The sequence below is a fragment of the Ictalurus punctatus genome, chromosome 2 (genome assembly GCF_001660625.3).
Source record: "Ictalurus punctatus breed USDA103 chromosome 2, Coco_2.0, whole genome shotgun sequence".
Classification (NCBI taxonomy): Eukaryota; Metazoa; Chordata; class Actinopteri; order Siluriformes; family Ictaluridae; genus Ictalurus; species Ictalurus punctatus.
Window position 1 is genome coordinate 34646620 of NC_030417.2, and position 26686 is coordinate 34673305.

Genomic DNA, 26686 nt, shown 5'->3' on the forward strand with positions numbered 1-26686 from the left:
TGACATTGTGTTATATTATATAGTATAGTGTGTTATGTAGTAATCAGTAACGGGGTGGTGTGAAGCCAATAACTATGGAACTAAAGGTACATGATGGTGGAAAAAAAAAATTGAAAGCTTTTGCGTTCTCTCGCAAAACGTTTGTGTTCCCCCGAGAAACTTTTGCATTCCCTCGCAAAGATAGCCTACCTGTTGTGTTCTCTTGTGAAACCTGTGCTCTCGTGAGAGACTTCTGCACGGTGATTCGCGCTTGTATCTTCACAGCATCCCTTGAGTAATTTTTTTCGTTGAAACAAGGCTCTCTCACGTATTATCCTTCTCAGGTGTCTTTCGCTTATGTCCTAACCATGCCTCAAACTAAGAACAGACTGTAACTAAAACTCTATGAACTGCTCCATTGTGAACCTACAGAGCTGTCTGAAACACCACCAGTGGGAAAATAAACAGGAAGTGTTTGACCGAACTCATAACAGGTTTTGCGAGGGAACGCAAAAGTTTCTCGGGGGATCTCAAAAGCTTTAAAGAAAAATATTTTCTCCCATCCCAATTTTTTTTCCACCACCATGTCCCTTTAGGGGCTCCGTAAATAACAGCATGCTCTGAAGTGTTTTATTCCACTTATACAACAACAATTTGCCAATGCTAAACAGTCCTCCAGGATTTCACCATTTTTACAATCGCCGAAATGAACGAAAAATCGAGCAAACTCCGCAATATTCGTAGGAGCTTGCAATTTTTCAAAATGTCTGCGGATTTTCCGCAGATTTGGGCCGGGACGCGTCACGTGACATCACGACGCACATTCGACCCAAGCCCTTTTCGATTCACGTGCGTTGAACATAAGTACAGCTAAACGGTTTCATTTACCAACAAACATCAGTGTGAAAGACCGCGAAACAATTTAGTGCCAATTCAGATAGTTTTCCGCAAAAATCACGAAAAACTGTGAGTTGCGCCACAAATTTGGAAAAAAAAAACCCTCAGCATTTCTGGATGCAACAACCACAAAAAAAAACCCTGTGAAATCCTGTATGGACCGGCTGACACTTTGTATTAATTAAAGAACGACACATCAAACTTTTTCTCCATTTATACAGTAGTTATTTTTAATGTTGTAGAACAGCGAGGCAAGCTGCTTCCCGATATTGATATAGCAGCTTTAAACAGTCCTTCCCTTACGAGCCACTCTGTTTTCACTCTCTTGCTAATAAGATGATCAGTCTTGTTACTGAGAAACTGCAAAGCAAAAAATCCTCACTCCTGAAGACTTTCCCGTGTCAGAAAGCTGACATTTAGAGCTTTAACTCTAACTGCGTCGTTACAACACCTTCATATAAACCTAGGATTTGCCTTGCAGCTGGAAACTGCTCTCAGAGCAGCTGATATAGAAAAGAAATCAACACCTTCTGGCCAATCAGAATCGAGTTTTCGAGACAAAGGGGGTATTAACGTATTGCTATTATAATATAAGTGATTACGGCATCCAACTTGTTTTGTGGACGTTCTACAACATGGAATGTAAACATAAAAGTGTTGCGTCATTCTGTAATAAACATTGCAATCATTGGCAAGTTGTAGTACAAGAGCAATAAAACACTTTGCTTTGTTGTTTTCCTATAATAGCATGCCACCGAGTGTTTTATTTCTTACATTTTGGCAACAATTGCACAAAACATCCAATAAATTATATTCTGAACACTTTAAACTGATTCAAAGAATTATTTAGTCAATAAATAATCAGACAATTATGAATAATTTAATGATTATCCAGATTGTTGATACAAGATGACATTATAATTCAGAAATAAGATCACAGAATAGTGTATTCAACAAATTATATATAAATATAAATATATATATATTTTGTTGTTGTTTCATGAGACCACTTGTGCAGCATGAAAAAGAGTCCCGAGAAGGAAATAAATGCTTCTCTGGTGCGAGACCATTGCAGAACCATGTGAAAAGCACATGGTTATTTTTTTTAAATGGTTTACAGCACAGCCGTGTGCTTTCCTCTCTGAATAGTGTATTTGCTGAATTTGTATCAGAGTGAATTTGATACTTTTGTATCAAGGCTTTTAGGCCGGAACACGAATGTCGGGACGGACGAACGGACAAACCCGAAAACGCAACAGAAATTCAGAAATATATGAACATTAACTCTGAATGGAAACTTTACTGAACATCACATGCTCGTCGCTGATTGGCTGCGGTGCGTGTCAGTCTCAGTGTCGGGGAAAACTGTTGAGCTGGAGCATGTTTACAGTCAGAGGAAATGCTTGAATAAAGGAGTCAACCGATGCTTTTATTTGTGTTGATGTTGTTTCCTATAAGGCCGTATATAGTATATTGTATTCCTATTAGTGTTCAGGACTCAGACACAGTCTCAGTGTTTAAGTCTAGGCTTAAAACGTATTTGTTTACTCAAGCCTACCCTGACTAGATTCTATTTTACTACTTCGCAGTCATAATAATCTTTTTTCTCCCTCTCTCCTTTCGCCGAGCCCCACACGAATTTATGGAGATACTAAAGATCCAGATCCTTTCTGCCTCTGGATGGAGCTCAAATCTTCTCTAATTCCAGACTGCTGGGACTACGGCTGCTCCTAAGGCCATACAGACTTCATATAAATCCATAATGAACTTTTTCACAATATCTGTTGTTACCCAGATGAGTATGGGTTCCCTTCTGAGTCGGGTTCCTCTCAAGGTTTTTTCCTCTTAAAACATCTTAGGGAGTTTTTCCTCGCCACCGTCGCCACTCAGTGGCTTTCTCAGTTGGGATAAATCCGCACCTTTAATATCTGAATACCGTGTTGATATTTCTGTAAAGCTGCTTTGAGACAATGTCTATTGTAAAAAGCACTATACAAATAAAATTGAATTGAATTGAATTGAGTATATAATCACGTACCTCACTAACCTCTCGGAGAACTACACCCCTCCACGCTTACTGCGATCCTCCTCAGGTCTACTAGCAATACCGGACATGAACTTTAACACCCCGGGAGGAAGAGCCTTTAATCACATTGTCCCTAAACTTGGAATTCACTTCCCCATCACATCTGCAACTGGGAATCCATTTCAGGATGCAAAAGTTCTTTAAAATCTCATCTCTTCAGACTTGCATATTCTCTGTGACATGGTTAGATAATACTTAATTATAATATGTGTTTCATGTATGATATTATAAAACATATAAATATGCATATGTATAATTGTGTGTATATATATATATATATATATATATATATATATATATATATATATATATATATATATATATAATATAGTGTTTTAGTGCTTTGTGAATTGCATTTGCATGCCGTGTTTGTGAAGTGACCTTGGGTGTCGCTTTTTAAAAAGAAAATGTATTACTATAATTATTATTATTATTCGTATTATTATTATTATCCGATTAATCTGTCGACTTTATATTAATTAGTATGAGCCTGTGACTGCTGAAAACCCGCTTGAATGAAGCCAGGTTATACCCAAGAAAGAATTACTCCTCATCATAAAGACTAAATTTATCAGTATCACTTTATCATATGAGTAATGAGTCTAACGAGTCTTTTTTATTGATCACATATACATTACAGCACAGTGAAATTCTTCTTTTCACATATCCCAGCATGTCAGGAAGTTGGGGTCAGAGCGCAGGGTCAGCCATGATACAGCGCCCATGGAGCAGAGAGGGTTAAGGGCATTGGTCAAGGGCCCAAACAGTGGCAGCTTGGCAGTGCTGGGGTGTGAACCCCTAAACTACTGATCAGTAACCCAGAGCCTTATCCTCCAAGCCATCACTGCCCCTTCAGTAGCTTTAGCATTAAATTCTTTTTGCTAGGCTAAGCTAGATTAGAGCGCAGATAGCAGAGACTAAACTACAGTAAATCAATTCGACTAAACAACTAGATAACAGAACTGAAAAGGTAGTCTTCTTTTTCCTTTAGTCATACGTCACGTACAATCAGCGACCAACATGGGATCGATATGTTCGATAAGTTAATGCTCATGTGTTTATTCATTTTGCATTTTCTGAAGTTGCTGTGATGTTTTGCACGGCAAAAAGTGATCTGCAGTATTTTTTTTTTTTTTTTTTTTACAAGTAAACATATCTTGAATATAGGCAAATTCAGCTAATATTACTCTTTATTAAAATGTTTTTTTTAACAAATCTAAGATTATTTCTTGCTTTTTTTTTATTTTATTTTTGACTAATTTCAAGCTTGTTTCAGGCTTATTTTCGACCATCTGAGAATAAGACTATTTTAAGCTTGAAATGAGCAAACGCGTGTAGAAACAAGCGTACGGATCTTATATTTGTTATATAATAACGTCTCAATAAGAAATATCGGACGTCTTTTCCTTTATTCAAGATATCTTCAGATTTGCCGTGTGGTTTTTCTGCCGTGTGTCTCAATGCGCTGTGTTGCGTTGGTTGCGTTTTCTGATTTGCTGTTGCATTTTTGGTTTGGTATTGTGTTTTACACATATGCACCACCATAGTATTTCACTTCACAACTAAAATAAAGCATTTGCAAGTGTCTTTTGCTCGTTGGTTAATTTCTACACTTGGGTTGACTCAGGGATGACTTGGGTTTAAACTGCACTAGGGTGTGTTTTGAAGGCAGCCTTGAGCCATGAAAGCAATCACTTCCTGTAAACACACTAGGGTTTGATTTAAACAGACTGCGCATGTGACCGTGTCCTTGCTCCTGTATTCCTCACAGCACCTGACTTCGTTGCTCTTGTTCAGTTTCAGGGTTGAAGACGTGCAGAAATGAAGAGGATCCAAAGAAAGCTCGGATTTAATGACGCGCACGTTAGAGATGAATCCTCATTTTTGAAACGAGACGTTTTCGTGTAAGAAACAGGAATTATGGCTTAATCTCGCCGACAAAACAACAGACTTTTCCATTTAACTCAATTTGTTTTCCTTCTTTCCTCTTTTGGGAAATACGAAGGCTGGGGTGGAAACGCATTCATCGACGGGTTACATGATGAGGTGATGACGTCGGTAATGTCCCTCAGATCCGTAGTGCTTTCCGATACAGTAACAGAAATCGGGTAGGAGCGCACGAAAGCAGAAAAAGGTAGGAAAGAGTGGGTTCGGGACAGAGCTCTACTGGCACGTAATCAGACACACAACGTAAGCAGAACGACGCTTTCGGCGAGAGACAGATGAGAGAGAAATGCAGCTCAGCCAGAGAAACTGACACATGCAAAGGTTCTTGTCCTTCTGCAGCTGGCGTTCTTCGAGTTTTGGCAGTAGACTTTAAAACGTCAGCCGAGAAGAGAGACGACGCATTTACACACTCATGTCCTGTTCCAGTTCACATTCTCACACTAGTTTGAAATTAGGAGTTAATGTGTCTCCCGTCTCGTCCATCAGTTTCAGCTTTGGAGAAGACTTTGAGAGTCAGTGTGTGTGTTTCTGTGTGCGTGTGTGTGAGATTTACGTGTACTTGTCTTGCCTGGCAGAGCTGCCATCATCGTTTCTTTTTGGGTTTTGTACATAACGATCATGTAGCAGTTTAAGCGAACAGGGAAAACGAATCATTTTCTTTCCCCTTTCTTTTATTTTGTGTCTCTTCCCATGGTTTCCTGGCAGCAGGGACGGTGAGGAGGATTTGGTGTCTCCTCCTGCTGCTCTGGAGGGGAAGTACACTCAGCAGGCGATCTCCTCCAACGTCCCCAGAGTGGTCTGTAAAGGAACACTGACTGTGTGGCTGATCGTCTCTGAATGATTCACTACTGGATCACACGTGCTCTGAGAATGTGAAAAAAACAAACAAACAAACACACATTAATACTTGAATACATGCACTGATTTCAAAATCCCTTTTTTAAGGAAGTTCTTAACAGCTTAGCATCTTCAAACATCTCTAAAGGTGCGACTACCAGAGTGGCTTCCAAAGCAGGTTTTGAAAAGATTAAGTGCCTTAAGAGCATCTTAATAGTCACGCACATGTAGAGTGGTGTAGTGGGCTTTTACTCTGACAAAATGTATTACATTTGCACATTACATTTATAATTCATTTTAATTATAGGGTCACGCCATGTAAACTGCAGCCAAACTGTGACATGAGGGTAAAATTCCAGAAAAAGGAACATTTTGAAAAACACTCGCACCCTTAAGCCTAGTTCCCACATCACAGACGCCGACCAACGCCGACAATCACCAGCTTTTAAAAGTCGGCCGTTGGATTTAGAGCGTTGGGAAACGCAAGTGTCATGTTCACACGGCCCCGACAGACACCAACAAACTTTTTTACAGAGCGTCAGACTGGTTTATAAATGGACGATCCTTTTACCACAATCGAAATGCTACCATTACTGGTGTCTTTACGTGTCGTTCTTCACCTGAAAAGATGACGAGCGTAATGAAAGAGGATGCGGGTGAAGCCTCGGTTGTTGCGACATGAGAGACAGGGCACTTACTTATATTTATGCGGACGGAGAACGTGCGAAGCTTTCAAAATTCTGCTCGGTTTGCCCACGAGCAGTTTTAACAACTCCGAGAAAGACATCTTAAGGTAGGGTAAGCTAAGAACTTTATTAGGTCACACATCACGAACAATATTTTCACACAAATAAATGATAAACATTTGTTGCGATTTTGCTTCTTACTTCTTGAAACTTCATGAGCGTGGAGAATGGCGTGCGGTTAGTGGACGATCCCGATTAAAAACCAAAACACAAGAGTAGATGATCCTCATGAGGGGTCAAAATAAACAATTTTATTTAAATAACACACCGACACATCATTTATCTACTTCTTTCTGATTTGTCCAAAAATCTGCCACTTTATCCGCAATAGCGCATTTATCATGCCGAGCAGCTAGCGCACGGGCTTTCGTTTCTATGGAGTTTTCAAGAACGCTTGCCTCGTCGTCATGGTAACGGTTCATGCCCAGGTCGGATTAGGTCAGAGTTTGTCGGAAAATCATATCACACCGCTCAGGCATTCCACGACGGACAAACGCCAAGAAATCTGAGAAAACCTGACAAGCGTGTGACAAACATCTACGGCGCCGCGCATGTAACAAGGACACGAAAATAACGATGAATTTATCGATAAACACTTTGATTTTTTAAAAAAACAAAAAAACATTTGACTAACAAAAGTTTGAAAATAATCAACAATTTGGACCAATCTCAAGACCTGTGAACTCGAATATTCCAAGATAACTCTTTAGTTTATTTTCGATCCAATCAAAAAGAAGGATTCAGAACACTGAAGTCAAGATTTTCTTGAGTACAGACAGAGTGCACACAGCAGCCGCTTCCAAAAAGAAACTTCACGCCATATTTTTAAATATTGATTGGGCCAAAACGGTGGTCAGCTATCGTAATTGTGATCCGCATCATAAAAGCATGAGATATGATCACCAAATAGCAATGGTGATTGAAGAATAATAATAATAATAATAATAAGAAGAAGAAATAAATCTGCCTTTATGGTATAAAGCAAATCCACATTACCACGTCTTCTCCTCGACTTTCTTCTTCATCGCCTCGACTCAACAGATCCAGGATTCTGTCCTTCACCACCTGCAAGCACACACACACACACAAACACACACACACTTTTACCACACTGATACACACTGTCCATGCTGACTCAGCATCAGTCCGATGGATTGAGCAGGCTTTCGATCGGGAGTTCGAATCTGCAGAAGCGTGTCCGTGCCTGCTGATCTTGGATTAGGAAACATCAAAGCAAACTGTTCTGATCTGTTTAATGATCCTTGTGCAGTTAAATGGGAGCTGAAAGGTTGCTGCTGTGAATGTAGCACATAGTGCGGAGTCATAAATCATAAACCTTTACTACAACTGCAATTCTTGCTATTAATTTTAATAGGAACATGTGTTCCCATTACATGTGAACATTTCCGTTCAGTTGTCTGTTAAACAAAAGCTCACCGGTGTGAGATTGTGTAATCGTGTCAGACGGTTTGGACGGTGCTTCAGTCGTTCAGGTTGATGAGGTGGAGGAGAAACTAATCACAGTCACGTCAACAAGATGCCGGCTGAGCCTTATAGCGAACAATATGGGATATCATGGTGCATGTGCAAAAACAAGGTTTTTGGTGTCTTTCTGACCATTGATTCAGGTGGTAAAATGGCTCCGAGTGATAAATTACAAAAATAAATGGGTTATGTTTGAACGAATGCAGTATCAAAAAGTGTGTTTAGATGTGCTGCAGTGATATCCAATCAAATCAACTCCTCTCAATACCAGTAAGTTTTTTTATATTTCATATGATTACATTTTACTTACAGACTCTATCACTTTATAGTGGTAGCATAACCGAACCAACCATCAGAACATACTGCTAGTATCTAACCTTCCAGAACAGTCAGTATGGAAGAATTAGAATACTCATTAACCCTTTATTCCATGGTGTTGCCAAATGGCAACAATTCATTTATCTCCAATTTTTTGATAGGCACTGATACAAAACTACTATTTTCCTATGTAACTGGAAAAAGAGGGTTTTAACAAACAAAAAGCCACTTGACATGACCAGGAAGTGACGTTTGCACTTCTTTTTCTGCAATAAAATGGCACAGTGAAGATAATACAACAGTGATTAATCTTTCAATAGTAAACACTGTCTGAGATGAGTCAACATTTTTTTGGTCATTTGAACAAATTTATGTATTTTGACTATTCTGTTAAATGGTAAAATGTAATTGTTGCCATATGGCAACAAAATGTGATAATGGAACTGTGGTATGTACAGTATCTCACAAAAGTGAGTACACCCCTCACATTTTTGTAAATATTTGATTATATCTTTTCATGTGACAACACTAAAGAAATGACACTTTGCTACAATGTAAAGTAGTGAGTGTACAGCTTGTGTACCAGTGTAAATTTGCCGTCCCCTCAAAATAACTCACACCCAGCCATTAATGTCTAAACCTCTGGCAACAAAAGTGAGTACACCCCTAAGTGAAAATGTCCCAATTGGGCCCAAATAGCCATTTTTGGGCTCAATTAGCCATGAGGTGCCATGCTGAACTTCCAGTGACCAGTATGAGGGAGTGTGAGAGCGATGACACCAAATTTAACACACCTGCTCCCCATTTACACCCGAGACCTGAGAACACTAACAAGTCACATGACACCAGGGAGGGAAAATGGCTAATTGGGCCCAATTTGGAATTTCAGATATATTGCAATTGCACCTGATTTTCTAAACGTCACGCTTCAAGACAAAGAATTAAGAAATCAAGAGAAAGAATTAAAAAAGATACTTCACCTAAAAAAAAACATGTTTGGATCTCATTTCTGTATGTATATTGACGGAGTAAATCCATCCACATTGTTTTTACAACTGTAATTCCATTCTAGAAGATCTCACTTTTACATGCTTATTAAGTGGCACAAAAATAAAAAAATAAAAATCTGCAATTTATAGTGTGGAAAATGCAGTAATTAGAATTCTAATCTCATCCATTTACCAACTAGACCCCAGTGTGTTTAATTAGACTGATTTAAGGTCATTTACACTATTGGTGCCCTGTGGGAGGAGATATAGATAGCAGTGCCAGTATTTCACTTATTAATGCATGTGATTAAAAAAACATGTTCTGGCTTCAGTTTTTTTTTTTTTTTTGTATTCAGTATACAAAAAAAAGTATAAAGTGCTTTTCAAAGACTTAACCCTCCTTGCGTGTATGATTCTATCTATAGTACACATCAAATCTGATAACTCCTGTCCTGTAACCTATAAACCTTGGAACCTGCTATTTTGCGTATTTTCATGGGCAGTAAAAATAAAATGTTTAAAACAGTTTAATAACCTTTATAGCTTACTTAAAATGGTTTAGTTCAGGCAGACAACAATGTTTGACATTATCTCTTGGGTTGGCCTGTATTATTTGGTGCTTTATAACTGTTTGTTGCACTGCCTCCACTGAAGCATTTAGTAAGGTAGCTGTGAAAGCCATGGGGCTTGAATGTGGAAAAAGTCTCAGACGTTCTCTGCCCACATAAATGTACTGTGCACAGGGAAATCATTAGCAATGGGGGTGTGTTTGTGTGTGTGTAGGTGAGAGCAGCAGCAGTATGGTCCTAATGAAAGAGCATTACAAAGAAACTCCAACCCTCGGGTGTGTGTGCGAGAGATTTTTCATTTTTCAGCACCTGAATAACTCTGGCACTGCTTCTCTAGAGTGTGGGTCGTTTCTGTTTATATAAACACTCTTTTCGTGCTCTGAGAGTATGTTCCTTGTGTGTATGTGTGTGTATGAGAAAAAGGGCTTGTGACAGACCTCATAGGCATAGTCAAACAGCTCGAGGATTGTCAGTATGCTTGCGCCGATGAACAATCCCATCTGACCGCCGATGTCTCCTACAAAGAAGCAGACGAGGAGACGAGGTCAGCATGAATAAAGCCAGAACAAAGGCCAAGTCTGAGGCGTGTAAGACAGGTGGATGAGTGTGCCATTCTGATCATGCCTGCATTTTGTACCTAGCAGTCCAGCCACCTCGTACGCTTTCTTCTGCTCAATGGTCTCATAATTCAGAGCCTCAAAGAAGATATCCAGCACCAGTATGTTGTCCCTGTGACAAAAATAATAAGAATTAAAAGCTTTTCTGAAACGCTCTGAGAATTTTAGGCTATAGACATGAAAATATACGTGTTTTTTTTTTTCTTTACCATTTTTTTTGGCATGATGACATGAGCTTGACATCTTGTGTATTGTTATATTATTAACGTTACGGGTGAGCATTATGGCACACGCATAAAACTATTACATATTAGAACTCAAACACTCACTAAAAGATAACACTCTTTGTGCTTACTATTTTTACGTCAAGTTTTTCAAGAAAACGTGCACCTCCTGTTTTTCCTTTTTCGTTCAAAGCACACAAAAATAACATTTCTGTAACTTTGTGTCATTTTGTCCTTTGATTGGATAAGCCGTGCTTAGTCTGTTCACTTCTAGCTTCTTCTCCAGAGGCAATTTAAAAAAAAAAGAAAAAATGATAAACTAATTATTCCACCTGCAACATTTCACAATGTTGACGGCAAAACATTTTACATATACAAGCCCATTTACACCAGCTGACATTGCCTGTCTGTGTTTTCAGGTGTGTATGTGTGTGTGTGTGTGGCTCATTTTAATGCTTGTTTTAATGACACATTTGCATAATGACTGGCCATATCCTGTGAAAGATATCAAGAGTCAATTTTAGTTTACATTTAAAAAAAAAATGATTTATTACACTATGTTGCATTAATTAGTAGGGGTATAATGACGCACTCTGGTCACAATTCGATTCGATTCAGGATATTGGCTTCACGATTTCGATTTGATTCATTTCACAGATTATTTTCACCAAAATTTGAATGAAGAAAAATTCAAAAAAGACTGAAAAGAATCATAAACTATGCGAAACAATGGGCATTTTTGTCTGAATAAAATTAATAAATCAAAAGTTGCTATGAGTAGAGGTTTAATATTGTAAACAAAATGTACTACAGGTTCACCATATCTTAAAAAATAAATAAATAAATGAATAAATAATGAATTCACCTAAAAATTTATACTGATTGAACAAAGTGTCTGGCCTGGGTATGACGAGCTCTGTAGCAGAAATAGAGCTCCAAGGTCGGCTAAAATGGCAGATTTCTGCTGCCCCTGGAGGTGTTTGAAAGCTACTGAAGAGCTTCTTTTAATGTGGTCCTGTAACTGTATAACGTGTAATGCGTGTTGGTCACTATAATCCAGAGCTATCGGACAACAGACGATCTCGCAGTCTCTCCACAAAAAACGACTCTCTATACGCTGTCTATATTTTAACTCTATCGGATGCCAGATTGGAACCTCTGTTGTTCAAACAGTGCAACTGTATTAGATGCATAATAAGTAGAATGCTGATTTCCATGATGTGCATCACACATTTGTGCCATGTAAAAATGTGATCTTTGGAGGAAAAAAAAACAAAAAACCAAAAAAAAAAACCAGAATTTTTTTTTTAGGAGGGGGGGGGGGGGGGGGGGATTACAGTGTTCTGCTGGAAGATGGAACACATAACAGTTTTCTAATAATAACAGATTTTCATGTCCAGCATCTCAACAAACTCGGAGACCTTGTTGTTATTATAGGAACATGGATTGGGATGTGGCCCCTGGTCAGAAACAATTATGAGACTGTATGAGAAATGTCCAGGCTGTCATCAAAATGTAGCCCATCCGAAAAAAGCCTAGAAGCGTGAGCGGAGCTTCATTATGTTTTTGTCAAACTCACTGAATAGTGATGTGGGAGTGAGAGAGAGTCTGACACCTGGATTTATTTTACTAGCGATCAAATTACTCAGGTAATGCTTCTTGTTCTTCTTCTTCTGCTTCTTCTCCTCCTTCTTCTTCTTCTTCTTATTATTATTATAATTATTACTAATACTATTATGAATTGAATGGAAAACACAGTGAATGTGGTTGGTGGCAAAAAACCTTACTATAAAGAACCCTTTGAAGTGATATTTAATGAAACCACCATTTAATGGACATATTTTATTTGAATTTACAATGTTTTTATTTAGGAAATAAATGCAGGTCAATTTAGAGTAGGAATCATTCATATTACATTTAATAACATCAACTGGACTATAAAAACGTGTGAAAATTTGCTGGGTGTAAAAGCAAACTTGAATAAAAAAACCCTGCAAACGTTCAAGCTGTTAACAGGGTCCACAGTGGATCGTGTCTTTCACATGGGTAAAATAGCTTGCTTTAATGCCTCCCGAGTGGCGCAACAGATAAGCATTCACCATCCAGAGACCAAAAGTCTAATCCTTATGCTGCCACAGCCTACAGGAATCCAAGAGAGAAAAACTGGACGTGCTCGTTTTGGGGGTCGGGGGGTGTTGTGTGGGGAATTACACACACTCAGTGAGACTAGCCAGTTGTAGTCATCTATTAGCTCATGCTTGTGGGAGGGGATGGATAGCGTTTCCTCAGAGTCTCTTGCACTAAATTAAGGCGGGGAAAAAAAATCTGTTTCCCATGTTTGGCTTAATGACTGTGTGCAATTTTGTTTCTACTTCAAAGAAAGAAATACAGGGTGTTTTTCATGCAAATAGGTTAATTTTGCACCTGGAATGCAATTTATTCCAGCTGGAAAGTCCCTTTGCGGGTCACGTTTGAAGAGAAATAGTGTGTGCAAATTAATACAACCCCATGCAGGTATTATTTGAAAGGTGAAAGGCCATTTTGTCAATTGAGGACAAAATTATACCATTCAATATACCATTCAAGTCCGAGTCAAAATAATTACTTAGCATTACTACATAAGAAAATCGCCACATGTTTGCACCACCCGTACCGACAACACTAAAACGTGAGCCGGTTTTCATTTGCATTTGCACCATTAACATAACACACATAACATAACAGCTTTTGTTTCATGTACATATTACCGTTTTTCTTTTTATGGATCTCATCAGTTTTAATGTCGTTAAACGTGAGTTTGAGTTTCAGTTGGATTCTTCTGAGATTCTCCTTGAGATCTAAACTCCCTGTACACGATAAGAACAAATAGCACCTACAGAAGTCTCATTTCTATATTGTTTCATCTCGCTACTTTGCATGTGACACCCTTTGTGCAAATTTTTAAGTTGTAAGTCAACCGAACATGCACACTAACTGCATGCAAAAATGTATTAGCACATTTGACAGCAAAAAAAACAAACAAACAAAGAAATGCTATCTGCTTGTTCAGTCCTCATTTTCTAGCCTGGATTTTTTTTTCTGCTAAAGGCAAGTGTTTGTGTTTAGAGGTGGTAGAACACCACTAGAACAGACATTGTTGAAAAACCCCATCTCAGATGCTTCTATTCAAGAAAAATCTAGAAGCCTAGATCCATGGGGCGGCTGTGGATCAGGTGGTAGAGCGGGTTGTCCACTAATCGTAGGGTTGGCGGTTTGATTCCCGGCTCACGTGACTCCACGTGCCGAAGTGTCCTTGGGCAAGACACTGAACCCCAAGTTGCTCCCGATGGCAATTTAGCGCCTTGCATGGCAGCTCTGCTACCACTGGTGTGTGAATGGATGAATGAGACACTATATAAGTGCACCACTTACCATTTGCCTTGGCAGTCTAAGGCGAACTAAAGGCAGGTAATGTCTGTAGTCTGGATACCACACCCAGAAAATCAACATAAGAAGATGCTTAATCAATTTATGGCATTAAAAAAAAATCTGTTTCTGAATACTTTCATAACCTGCGTAAATATCACATTATTGATTATCAGTGTAGAATACTGTAAAAGGGAATATGAACGTGCTTTTCATAGCTAAAATTATGTAATTTACAAAACGCAATAACAAACGATATCGTCTTTAGACACGTTTCTGTTACTAAAGTGAAACACTAATGGCTGTGAGCACTCACGTGATGTACTTCTCCGATCTGTTGAACTTCTTCTCCAGGTAGCGCGCTGACGTCTTGCTGGGGATCTTGACCATGGAGAGCTCTTTGTTGTAGCGGGTCATGTTGCATGGGTTCCTGCACATGCAGCTGCTGCCCTCCACCGATGAAAGAGCGGCTGCAGAGAGACAACGAGAAAACGATGAGGAGAACGTCAATGAGATGTGAGGAGAAAGGAGAAAAATAAAACGGGCAGGTGAAGCATTTCACGTGACAGAATTGAACGTTGAATGGCAAAGAAGACATTTTTTTTGTTGTCTAAGTGTGGAACAACATCGGAATGCTTTTCTAAAATGGCTTTATGTGCTCCGCTCATTTTTTTGTTCTTTAAAGGGAACAAGAACAATTTTCTTTTTCTATTATGTTTAAGGCATTTCAACCTGGAGGGCAATACGGTAAAATATTAGTGCGTTGCTGTACTTCCCAAGCAATGCTCATTCGATATCAATTAGCTTCAGTGGTATTTGTGTTCATTTTGCATTACATTATAAATTTTAGATTTACATTTTATCCAAAGTGACTTCCAAGTGAGACAGCATGCAACTGAGCATTTGAGCGTTAAGTGTCTTGCTCAAAAACCCAACAGTTGTAGCTTGGCAGTGCTACGACTTGAAATCAAAACCGTCCAAACAGTAGCCCACTTCTATTTTTTATGCATCCGTTGCTTATTCTCTTAGATTTCATGTTTCATGTTAGTGAAGATTGTGTTTTTTTTTACTTGTGTAGTGTTTTATTGTTTTAGCATGTTGGTTTGTAGTGTTATGGTATTCAAGATCAGTCTTTAGTCAATGGTCTTGGTGTTGTCATAAACTCGGGAGAAACTCTACTTGGTCTTGTCTCAGTCACGGCCTACGAAGACTTGAAATATTTTCCTGACACCACCCGAGACCGTAACATTTCCATGAACAAGTAGCGTTCCTGTTACAGTACAAAATGTAAATGTATATCTCTGCATGTGGAGTTATACAGTATAGCGCCTATAAATTTTGAGGCTCGACATGAACTCGGCCATGTCTGGAGTTGGTCTTGTCTTGCTCTTGCCCCCTGTCATACTGGGTCTTGACTTGGACTCCATTGGATAAGGTCTTTTACTTCACCCAGCCTTGGCTAAGGTGGTCTTGAACCTTTCACTTTCATCTCTCAAGCATAAGTGTTGTGCGAATTCCAAGTGCAAATTGCCAATAAATGCATGAATATGTTGTATTAACAGTGTTTCCTGATCATGCTTCTTCCTCACCAACACATTACGAGTAAAACATTGGTGAAAGTGAAACAAAAAGGTGATTGTTAGTCCCGGTCTCACTCTCTGTCCCACATAACAGCTATATTCCTGGGTCTTACTTGGTCATTGTTATGAATGACTAAGGGAATTTGGCCTATGTGTTACCTCATATTTATACCCCTGTGAAACAGGAAGTCATGGTTGAACAATTTCCTGTTCCTAGTCACCCAAGTGTACTAACAAAAATGTCAAATATCAGAGGGAATATACTTCAAATATGTTTTTCTCATATGAATTCATAGGGCTGCCAATAATTAATTGCACACCTATATTTAATAAAATATTTTTTGGGATAAACACCCCTACCATCAGGAGGATCCCCCCAACATGTTTGCATTACTTAATAGTTAAGATTAATATAAGAAATATTTTTACAGCTGTGTTGTTATAATAATTGACGAGGTGACCCGACAAGTGAGATGTTTCCTATAATGTAAGGCTGAATCATTGCTCTCGTACATTTCATTACTGAATTTATTCATTTAAAAACAAACAAACAGACAAACAAACAAAAATAACAATTAAAGCTTTGGCATATACAGTACTGTGCAAAAGTCAGCACGTGAAAAGAAATGCTGGAGAGCAAAGATGCCTTCAGAAATAATGAAATTAAATGTTTCTACATAAAAAAATTAATTAAAAAAACTATAAAGAGCGGTAAACAGTAATAGATGAGACAAAGTCAATATTTGGTGTGATGACCCTTTGTTTTTTTCAAAAATAATAGCCTCAGGCAGAATTAGTGCAGTTTTATAAGGAAATGACCTGTAAGTTTTATTGAGCGCCTTGCAGAACCAGACACGGAACCTTCTGGAATTGTTGACTGTCGCACTCGCTTCTTATTTTTGGAGCAAAACCCAGCAGCCTTCATTGTGTTTTCTGTCGGAAAAATGTCTCTTACTACTTAATATACTGCTTTCTTTACTGATGTACAAACATTTTGCTGTAATCATTAATAATTTTCTGGAAAACTAATATTTGGAAATCAAAACTGTTTTTGTACTGACTCGGTAATGTAGAAGTCATAAAATATGACTCTATAACAAAGTTTGTGCTAAAAAAGAAAACAGGGTGCCTGAAACGTTTGTGCAGTACCGTATTTAATAAATCACTGTATGATATAACTTTCACCAATTAATTTTAGCGGCTTGAAAAATCTTCATATTATGTCATTGAACTCTTTCAGATATCATATATTTGCCACACATCGATGCCTTGAACACACAGTATTAATTGTTGTTATCTCAGTACAGTCCTTTATGTGGCGCGTGCTACTGTCACTACTCATCACTCCCGCGGTAAGAGCAAAACTGTTGGCGTATATGTTACGCAACATTATGAAATCAGGTTTGGGAAATACACAAAACAGTATTAGTTACCCATAACTGGTACAAAAAACCTCCAATAAAAACAAACACCTACATATCAATAGATACGCTAAGTGTCCACTTTATTAGGAACACCTGTACGCCTACACATTTATGCAGGTATCTAATCAGCCAATCATGTGGCAGACGGTCAAGACAGTCACATCAAACATCAGAATGAATAAAATATTGGTACTAGATGGGCTGGTTTGAGTATTTCAGGAACTGCTGATCTCCTGGGAATTGCACACAGAACAGTCTCTAGAGTTTACACAGAATGGTACGAAAAACAAAAAGACATTGAGTAAAAAACAGTTCTGTGATTGGCTTATTAGATAACGGCATACATGTGCAGGGGTAAAGGTGTTCCTAATAATGTGAACAGTAAATGTATGTGTGTATATGTATGTATGTATGTATGTATGTATGTATGTATGTATGTATAGATAGATAGAGAGATAGACAGATAGACAGATAAGTAGATATATAGATAGATAGGTAGATAGACAGACAGATAGATAGATAGATAGATAGACAGATAAGTAGACAGATAGATAGATAGATAGATAGATAGATAGATAGATAGACAGATAGATAGATAGATAGATAGATAGATAGATAAGTAGACAGATAGATAGATAGACAGACAGACAGACAGATAGATAGATAGAAAAGTAGATAGACAGATAGATAGATAGATAGATAGATAGATAGATAGACATACAGATAGATAGATAGATAGATAGATAGATAGATAGATAAATAGATAGATAGATAGATAGATAGATAGATAGATAGATAGATAGATAGATAGATAGACATACAGATAGATAGATAGATAGATAGATAGACAGACAGATAATCATCCTGAAGGTGAATTAGCTTCATAACGTTCTCAGGGGCACGATTATTAAACCCCTGAATGGAAAACACTACAGAATCACAACAAACAACAGTTACATGGAGAACAATAAACACTGAACTGCACTGCAATCATCTCTATTCCTAACAAAACTAGAACAAAGCAAAACAAAACCAGTCTGAATACTTATTTCCCTTCACTGTGCATAAGGAGGCGCAGCTGCGAAAGCAAGTTGTGAAATCTGCCAGGAGAAAATTGTGAAAAATGATATTTTTAGCTAAACTCCTCCTTTAAGCCCTAGCTGACATTTAGAAATCATTCAGCATGAAACGCTGTACAACATGAAAGGTACCAGAGCGCCACTTTGTAAAGTTCAATTTTTCAACCAGGTTAAAGCCTGTGCTTCTGAAACACTTTTAATGTGAACGAAGTCCTGCATTTCCACCAAAGTGGTCTCTCTTGTCCTTAATAATGCAGCTTCGCTTCTTTCCATCACGGCCGGATGAGATAACTGCAGGTTTTGTGTATGATTCATTTGCATGCTGGAAGCATAAATCCTTCTGCTGATATCTAACCCTCACCTCCGTTTCTTATTCGCGCAGAACACACAAAACCTCGAGCTATGACCTGACCTTTCTCAGTGACATTTTAGAAACCGTACTCTTCCTCTACCTCTGTCTCACCTCTTTCTTCTACTTACTTTTTACCCCTTATCTGTATTTTTCTGCTCGAACTGTCCTCTTATTCGCTCTGGTCCTAATGACTGAGTCACAATCAAGAAGGGCACAAGAGGAAAATATTCATTCATTTAGGACAACGTGAAGACGATGAAGACTTTTATTTATTTTATACCCTTTAAGTGTGTTAGGTTTAACCGCTATTCATTAATTATCACAGGTTACCAAAAAAACGGCAGATATTGTATGTTTAGCGAGAAATAAAACACTTGGGAGCATGCCGTTACAGGAAAATAATCATGGTGTGGTGTGATGTAACCCAACACTACATCTTCTAACCAATCAGAATCGAGAATTCAACAGCGCTGTGGTTTAAGATAATAATAGTAAGAAAAATGAAATTGGAACACGAACTTGGATGTCCACCCTTTGCGTTTATAACTGCTTTGTCCTCTCAGTTATAATATTCAGCCCACCCTTGACATTCTGCCTGACATCCCTGTCCTCAGTCTGTCAGAATACTTTGCCATTCTTTGCCCATTCTCCTTGACTGATCTGTTTTAACGCTGTCACATGTCACACACTTTGTCGTCTGGTCTGGAAACCGAAAAGGTCATGACAACAATACTTCCTGCTTCTGGTTCTTTTCACACTAGGGATCCTGTACTGTTGCCTTGTTGCAGGATTAGGGCTACATTAAGCTAATCCGTGGCCTGGGCGTGATAAATATATACAACAACCCTACAATATACCACTACGCTAAACATTAACACGTCCAACGCACTGTCTATGTTCAGAGTTAGATGAAGAGATATCGAGAAGGAATTCTACTCATCCACAGAGTTGAACCTAGATTATGTAGGGGTACCCCAGGCAGATTAAATGCATGGAGCCCTTCTGATAGATTCATGTTGTTATTATATCTTCATGTTACCCAGAGATAGTGGTGTGACCCTTTACATCAGTGGAGGAATCGCAGTACACACGTGTCCTGAAGACTTCATTTCTTTATTGAAAACAATTGTAAGGATGTAGAAACACTACCCTACAATTTCTGAATTATACCGGTCTCAAAACTGTGTCCCTTCCCCCTGTGAGGGCTAACTGCTTAAAACACTGTGAAAATTGGACAAATGGTTGAATTTATCATAAATCCTTTGGAGTTATCACTGTTTGCAGGACTACCAGACAGATAAAATATCAAACTTTTTGACTAGGATGTCGCTAGCCAAGGAGAGGCACAACTATGCTATCATTGTATGGGTTTAGCTGCTACAGCGCCATGCAGAGTACGTTTGCTGTCCTTATGCTTTGCTCATATCATGTTCACATAACTTGGTACTCATATAGATATTTACACACCTTGTCTGCCTGTTCAGTTTCAGAGAGGATGTTATTGTCTCAGTAAAAATATAAAACAAAATAAAATAATAAAAAACATGTATATCCATGTTTCCCTCACACTAACTGACTGTGTGAGCTAGAGTTTGGCAGAATTGAGAGCTGTCAGCCAATAAGACATGAGTATTTCCATGTATTTTCCTTTAAACCCTGTCTGACTGGTCTTGCCTCTGTTCACTGAAGATAAAATACAACACTCTGTTCACTGAAGATACAAGATTACAGGCTGTTATGTAGTGAAAAACCGCTGCAAATGGAGAATTATTCAGGGCTAAAGCAAAAATCTTAGGGGCTACAGCCCCGAATGCCCAGGCCAGATTACGCCCCTGGGAGAAACGAATGCATTAACTAACGTAAAAGATTGATTCGTGGGAGCAAGAGACAGTACCGGTACTTGCCAAGCGGTGCCGCCAGTGTGCGCATCAATCCCGGTATCTACTGCATTTCATTCCACATTAAGAACTGCTAACACTACTCAAAACCTGCTAACGCTAGCTAACTCTTACCAGTAATTCTTCTTATAGTAAGGTAAAATAAAACTGAAACTGGACCACTAGATGCGGGTTTGTTTGTCTCTAATTACAACTGTCCTGTTTCCTCTTTTCCTTCTCCTCTTGTTTTCCCTTGCACTTCTGGCTGCCAGATTCAGATTCATTTTCAGGAATTAAAGTTTGCGCGACTTGAGTGTGGGGAGGCACAGGAGCATAAACGAGTCCTCAAATGAGGCAGTGCCCTGTTTTAGGGGGTTGCTAAGATGTATTATTTTATCATGAAAATTTTGGATCATTTAAATGATCAACCCTCAGGGGCCCTCTCAGTATGTGGGGCCCCAGGCAATTATCTACCTTGCCTGCCCTGTAGATACCCCTCTGCTCATCCATTAACATAAAGCTGCATGATATTCGATACAACAAGACCAATTCATTTGTTTTGACATTTGGGTTTGAGATCAAAACATGGATATGAGAAGAGAGAAGATGGAAGAGGAGACTGAAGAGAGATACCAGTCATACCAGCCAGTTCTCCTCATCTGCGTTAGGATTTATATCTTCAAAAGCACAAAATAGAGGGATATAGATATGGTGGATTCGGCAGTCCATCACTTTGCTTGTATTTTTTTGCCAGAGTACAGAAATAGCTATGGGTCACGTTGAAGGCTGGAGGCTTATTCTCCAAAGAGATTATGTTATTTATTATTTTTTTTAATCTAACACTATTGCACTCCCAATTGCCTATCGACTGTACAGAAAGCTTAACTGAAAACGTTCCTCAGCGCGCTGGAGCTCGGCTCTTCTTCGCTAGTTGTTATGTACTGCTGTGTTCATTTTGAGCATGCAGAGATGAAACACAAGCTTGCCTCTTTTTTGTTTTTTATTCTTATACTCTTGTATTCTTATACAAAGAAATATATGCCCTAAATCAAGTAACTGGAAACTTTACAAAGGCAGCTAATTTGATTTCTCTCATTACTGGTGGAAAATTATTCAACAAAGGAGCAACCTTCTAATTAAAAGAGGTGGATATTGCTGGATTATTTACACAAAAGTACAAATACAAACATATACAGAATGCATTATTCAAAGGCATTGAACTATTTCTGAAGAACAGTCAGTGCGAAGCTGAGAGCAGTTGATGCATATATATATATATATATATATATATATATATATATATATATATATATATATATATATATATAAATATAAAATTGTAGAGATGAAAGCGTGAAACCATTGGTTTATAGTTAAGATTAGATTTAAGAGAAAAGTGAAGGAAATTCTCATTCATATTAAATACATGCAGATACAGATCAAGAACATTGCTTAATGTTCAAATCAGAATTCACATCATATTCACAAACATCAGAATGAGGGGGGAAAAATGTGACCTCGGTGACCTTGAAATCATGAAATGGTTGTTATTTCAGAATGTGCTGATATCCAGAAATTTTCATACACACAACAGGGTTTGGAGTGGTGCAAAAAAACAAACAAACAATATCTACAAATTCTGCAGGTGGAAATGCCTTTTTGATGGAAGAGGTCAGAGGTTATAGAGGTCAGTGTGCTTTAAAATGCCTACACAGTCACCAAACCCGAATCCGGTGGCGCACATTTGCGATGTGGTAGACCCCAGGATATTTGCAGCATAAAAGTGCATCTGACAAATCTGCAGCAATTAGGTGATGTAGCATGGACCAAAATCTCAAAAATGGTTCCAACACCTTGTGGAATCCATATCACGAAGAATTCAGGCTGTTCTGAGAGCAAAACGGATCCTACCCATTATTAGTATGGTGTTCCTAATAATATATACTGGGGCAGCTGTGGATCAGGTGGTAGTGCGGGTTGTCCACTAATCGTAGGGTTGGCAGGTCGATTCTCGGACCACGTGACTCCACAAGCTGAAGTGTCCTTGGGCAAGACACTGAACCCCAAGTTGCTCCCGATGGCAAGTTAGCGCCTTGCATGGCAGCTCTGCTACCATTGGTGTGTGAGTGTGTGTGTGAATGGGTGAATGAGACACAGTGTAAAGCGCTTTGGATAAAAGCGCTATATAAGTATGCCATTTACTATATATATATATATATATATATATATATATATATATATATATATATATATATATATATATATATATATATATATAATTCTCTGTGTGCATGTTTGTGCATGTTTGTGCATGTTTGTGCATGTTTGTGCATGTGTGTGTATGCATAAACGTGCTTTAGTACTGTGGTGTCTAATAAGGGATGTGTGTGCATCGTGAGCAGCTCATTATATTTCAGTGAGTAGAATGAATAAGTATTACATGAGATATTAACATTCAGAGCAGGGCTCCTTCCTCTGCTCTCTTTCCTGCAGTGTGAGAGAGGAGTCTAATTTGAAAGTGCTTTTAAATAGTCAGATGAAGGGTGTGTGTGTGTGTGTGTGTGTGTGTGTGTGTGTGTGAGAGGAGATGTAACACTTACCGAGTGCAGGTTCAGCGCAGTCTTTATACTGTTCAGGAGTGCAGTACGGAGAGTCTCCTATAAAGAGAGTTAATATTAATTTATTATACACTTTTTGTCCTCTACTCTTTATTGTTAATCAATATCAGTTTATGAGCACAGACTGTGCATCAACCCATCAGTGACACTGAGGTGTTTTATAAATAAATAAATAAATTACAGCACAGAAATTCTGAAGTCCTGAATGTAATTCTCAATACCAAATAACAAATCGATTTCCCAGTCATTAAGTCTAATATTATAAAGTGAGTTATGGCGACTGATGAAATAGCAAATGATTATAGATTATTAAGCGTAAAAATCGATAACACTTTACTTCAACCCTGCATCATGACACCGAGGTAACCATGTCATACAGCTGTCATGCCTGATATCATCTGCTCTAATAGCAATATTAAAAAGTGTAAATAGAGTAAAAGAGAAAGGCTTTGGATGGAGAATGCTAGAAACGGACCGGGCATGTACACCATCCTGCAGTTACAGTTCTCCACGATGTAGCGTGTCTCACACTCGATACGGCAAGCCGTGACACTGTACACCTCAAAGAAGCCCAGAGTCTGGGACACACACTCTCCCCATGGAGGTGGCAAGTACGTCAGCTGCAAGAGAGAGAGAGAGAGAGAGAGAGAGAGAGAGAGAGAGAGAGAGAGAGAGAGAGAGAGAGAATGTCGGAATGTTTTATACTTATATACTACGCACACACACACTTTTGTGCTGCAGTTAACAAGCAGAAGGGAGCAAATGGTTTTGCAGATGTCATGCAGCTTCTGAGAAGTCAGGGCTGGAAATGTTAACGTAAATGAGTTTAACACACACACACACACACACACACACACACCAAACAGCACTGAATGTCCATCACGTTAGTGGTCCTGGCACTTAGAAAAAGTGACACACTTGGCTTTTTTTCTTTTTCTTTTCTAGAGAATAAAACCATTTCTGCCCTGAGCTCTTTTTGTGCTGATATGAAGGGGAAATAAATGTGTCACAGTGTGCACACTGTGACCATTAGAAAAGCTCTTTACCAGTTTTAGCTAGTACAGTGGTGCTTGAACGTTTGTGAACCCTTTAGAATTGTCTATATATCTGCATGCATATAACCTAAAACATCATCAGATTTTCAGATAAAGAGAACAGATGGGACAATAATATTATACCTGGTCATATTTTTATTGAGGGAAACGATTCAGTGTTACAGATCTGTGAGTGGTAAAAGTATGTGAACATCTAGGGTTAGCAGTTAATTTAAGGGTGAAGTTAGAGTCAGGTGTTTTCAATCAATGGGATGGTGATCAGGTGTGAGTGAGCGTCCTGTTTTATTTAAAGAACAGGGATCTATCAGAGTCTGATCTTCACAACACATGTTTGTGGATGTGCATCATGGCATGAGCAAAGGGGATTTCTGAGGACCTCAGAAAAAGAGTTGTTGAAACTCATCAGGCTGAAAAAGATCACACAACCATCTCTAAAGCGTTTGGACTCCACCAATCTACAGTCAGATAGATTGTTTACAAATGGAGGAAATTCAAAACCATTGTTACCCTCTCCAGGAGAGGAGACCAACAAAGATCACTCCAAGAGCAAGGTCGCAAAGGAACCCAGGGTAACTTCTAAGCAACTAAAGGTCTCGCTCACATTGGCTAATGTTAATGTTCATGAGTCCACTATCAGGAGAACACTGAACAAATATGGTTCTCCAAAAAGAACATTGCTGCCCTTCCAGCACATGGACAAGCCAGAAGGCTATTGGAAACATGTTTTGTGGATGGATGAGACCAAAATATATTTTTTGGTTTAATTGAGAAGAGTTATGTTTAGAGAAAGGGAAACACTGCATTCCAGCATAAGAACCTCATCCCATCTGTGAAGCATGGTAGTGGTAGTATCACGGTTTGGGCCTGTTTTGCAGCATATATCCCAGTACGGCTTGCCATCATCGATGGAACAATGATTTCTGAATGATACCAGCAAATTCTACGGGAAAATGTCAGGACATCTGTCTGTGAACTGAATCTCAAGAGAAAGTGGATCATGCAGCAAGACAACGATCCTAAACACACAAGTCGTTCTATGAAAGAATGGTTAAAGTAGAATAAAGTTAATGTTTTGGAATGGCCAAGTCAAAGTCCTGACCTTAATCCAATAGAAATGTTGTGGAAGAACCTGAAGGAAGCAGTTCATGTGAGGAAACCCACCAACATCCCAGAGTTGAAGCTGTTCTGTACTGAGGAACGGGTTAAAATTCCTCCAAGCCGATCTGCAGGACCGATCAACAGTTACTGGAAATGTTTAGCTGCAGTTATTGCTGCCCAAGGGGATCACACCAGATACTGAAAGCAAAGTTCACATACTTTTGCCACTCACAGATATGTAATACTGGATCATTTTCCTCAATAAATAAATGACCAAGAATAGTAGTTTGTGTCTTTAGAGGCAGAAAAACAAGAAAATCTGAGATGTAACTTATGCACCCTGACTATCCAACCACTATCCAGTGAGACATCATATTTTGTACCACTGAAAGTCCCCCCCAAAATAGACCTATTGTTATTTTTGTTGGAATATTGGCAATGAATGAAATATCTTCAATTCAACAACTTTCTATATTCACTCACTAATAAAACAAACTATTTCACCAACACTTTGTCCTTTATGCTCGTTTTTCTTGCTTTCTTCCTGAGCTGTGATCTGAGCACTCGATGTCACTCAAAGCCTTCTCTCCACTAAGTGCATTTCAAAAGCAAACTCATTCTCAGCCACTTCCCATAGAGGTACAAGTAAATTCTGCACTCCTGGTTAAAAATAGTCTGAAAGCCTCCAGACATAAAGAACACATACTTCTGTATTGAATTTTGTATTTCGTAGTGATTTATGTACTTTGCCAACTAACTCTATGATAATCATTGAATACATTCTTATAATATAGTGTTATGCTTAATTGTGTTGCTTTTCAGCTGCATGTCAGCAGTTGAACTTTATCTACTACAGCTTTATGCTAGCTCTGTAAATTGTGTATGTAAGATCCAGCTTCTTACATATAGCTATAGGTATCAGACATTGGAAAGCTGCACTCTGTAAATAATTTGTCCTTTATAGATTATAAAAACTCTACCCTTTTTTTTTTTGTTTTGTTTTCCTTCAAGTGAACTTTTAAAAAATGTATTTTTTTTCAAGAAACATTCATCAAAATAACCAATCTGGAGTATGGTCTCTCTGATTTATCTAACAACTCCCACTTCCCAGTAGCTCAACATGCCTGATGTTTACAGTGTAGTCTACAGTGTAGACATATGACATAATGATGCCGCATGCCTTATCATGTGAGTGTGAAGAGAAGAAACTGTGCCTCCCAGACCCAGATTAAAGAACCAATATCCAAGTCGATCCCTATCAGAAAATGATATCTGCAGGGGAAATTAAATTTTGCCGGCACTGCCAGGGATTAAATCATAACTATGTCTGTCAGCTGAGGAAGATGACATAACTTATGGCTTATCCTATTAGCCTAGGCATGACAAGAAAAAAAACAGCAATCAGAGCTGAAAGTCTGTGTCATGGGGCAGAAACTCAAAAGACCACTTAGGCACAGATTATTACATTTAGCTCGACTCAATACTAACTGCTTTAGCCGGCAGA

At 38.6% G+C, this 26686-nt stretch overlaps 1 protein-coding gene across 1 annotated transcript in view; it reads right to left on the reverse strand.

Moving 5' to 3' along the window:
- Positions 1-3300: 3300 nt before the first annotated feature.
- Positions 3301-26686, reverse strand: part of asic2 (acid-sensing (proton-gated) ion channel 2) — a 160618-nt gene continuing 137232 nt past the window's right edge. The window contains exons 4-10 of the mRNA XM_017458691.3: positions 23505-23649; positions 23012-23068; positions 14416-14569; positions 10491-10582; positions 10291-10370; positions 7489-7557; positions 3301-5773 (exon numbers count right to left, since the gene is read on the reverse strand). Coding sequence (XP_017314180.1) covers positions 5672-5773; positions 7489-7557; positions 10291-10370; positions 10491-10582; positions 14416-14569; positions 23012-23068; positions 23505-23649 — 699 coding nt within the window. The 3' untranslated portion in view covers positions 3301-5671. The remainder of the gene's footprint in view (positions 5774-7488; positions 7558-10290; positions 10371-10490; positions 10583-14415; positions 14570-23011; positions 23069-23504; positions 23650-26686) is intronic.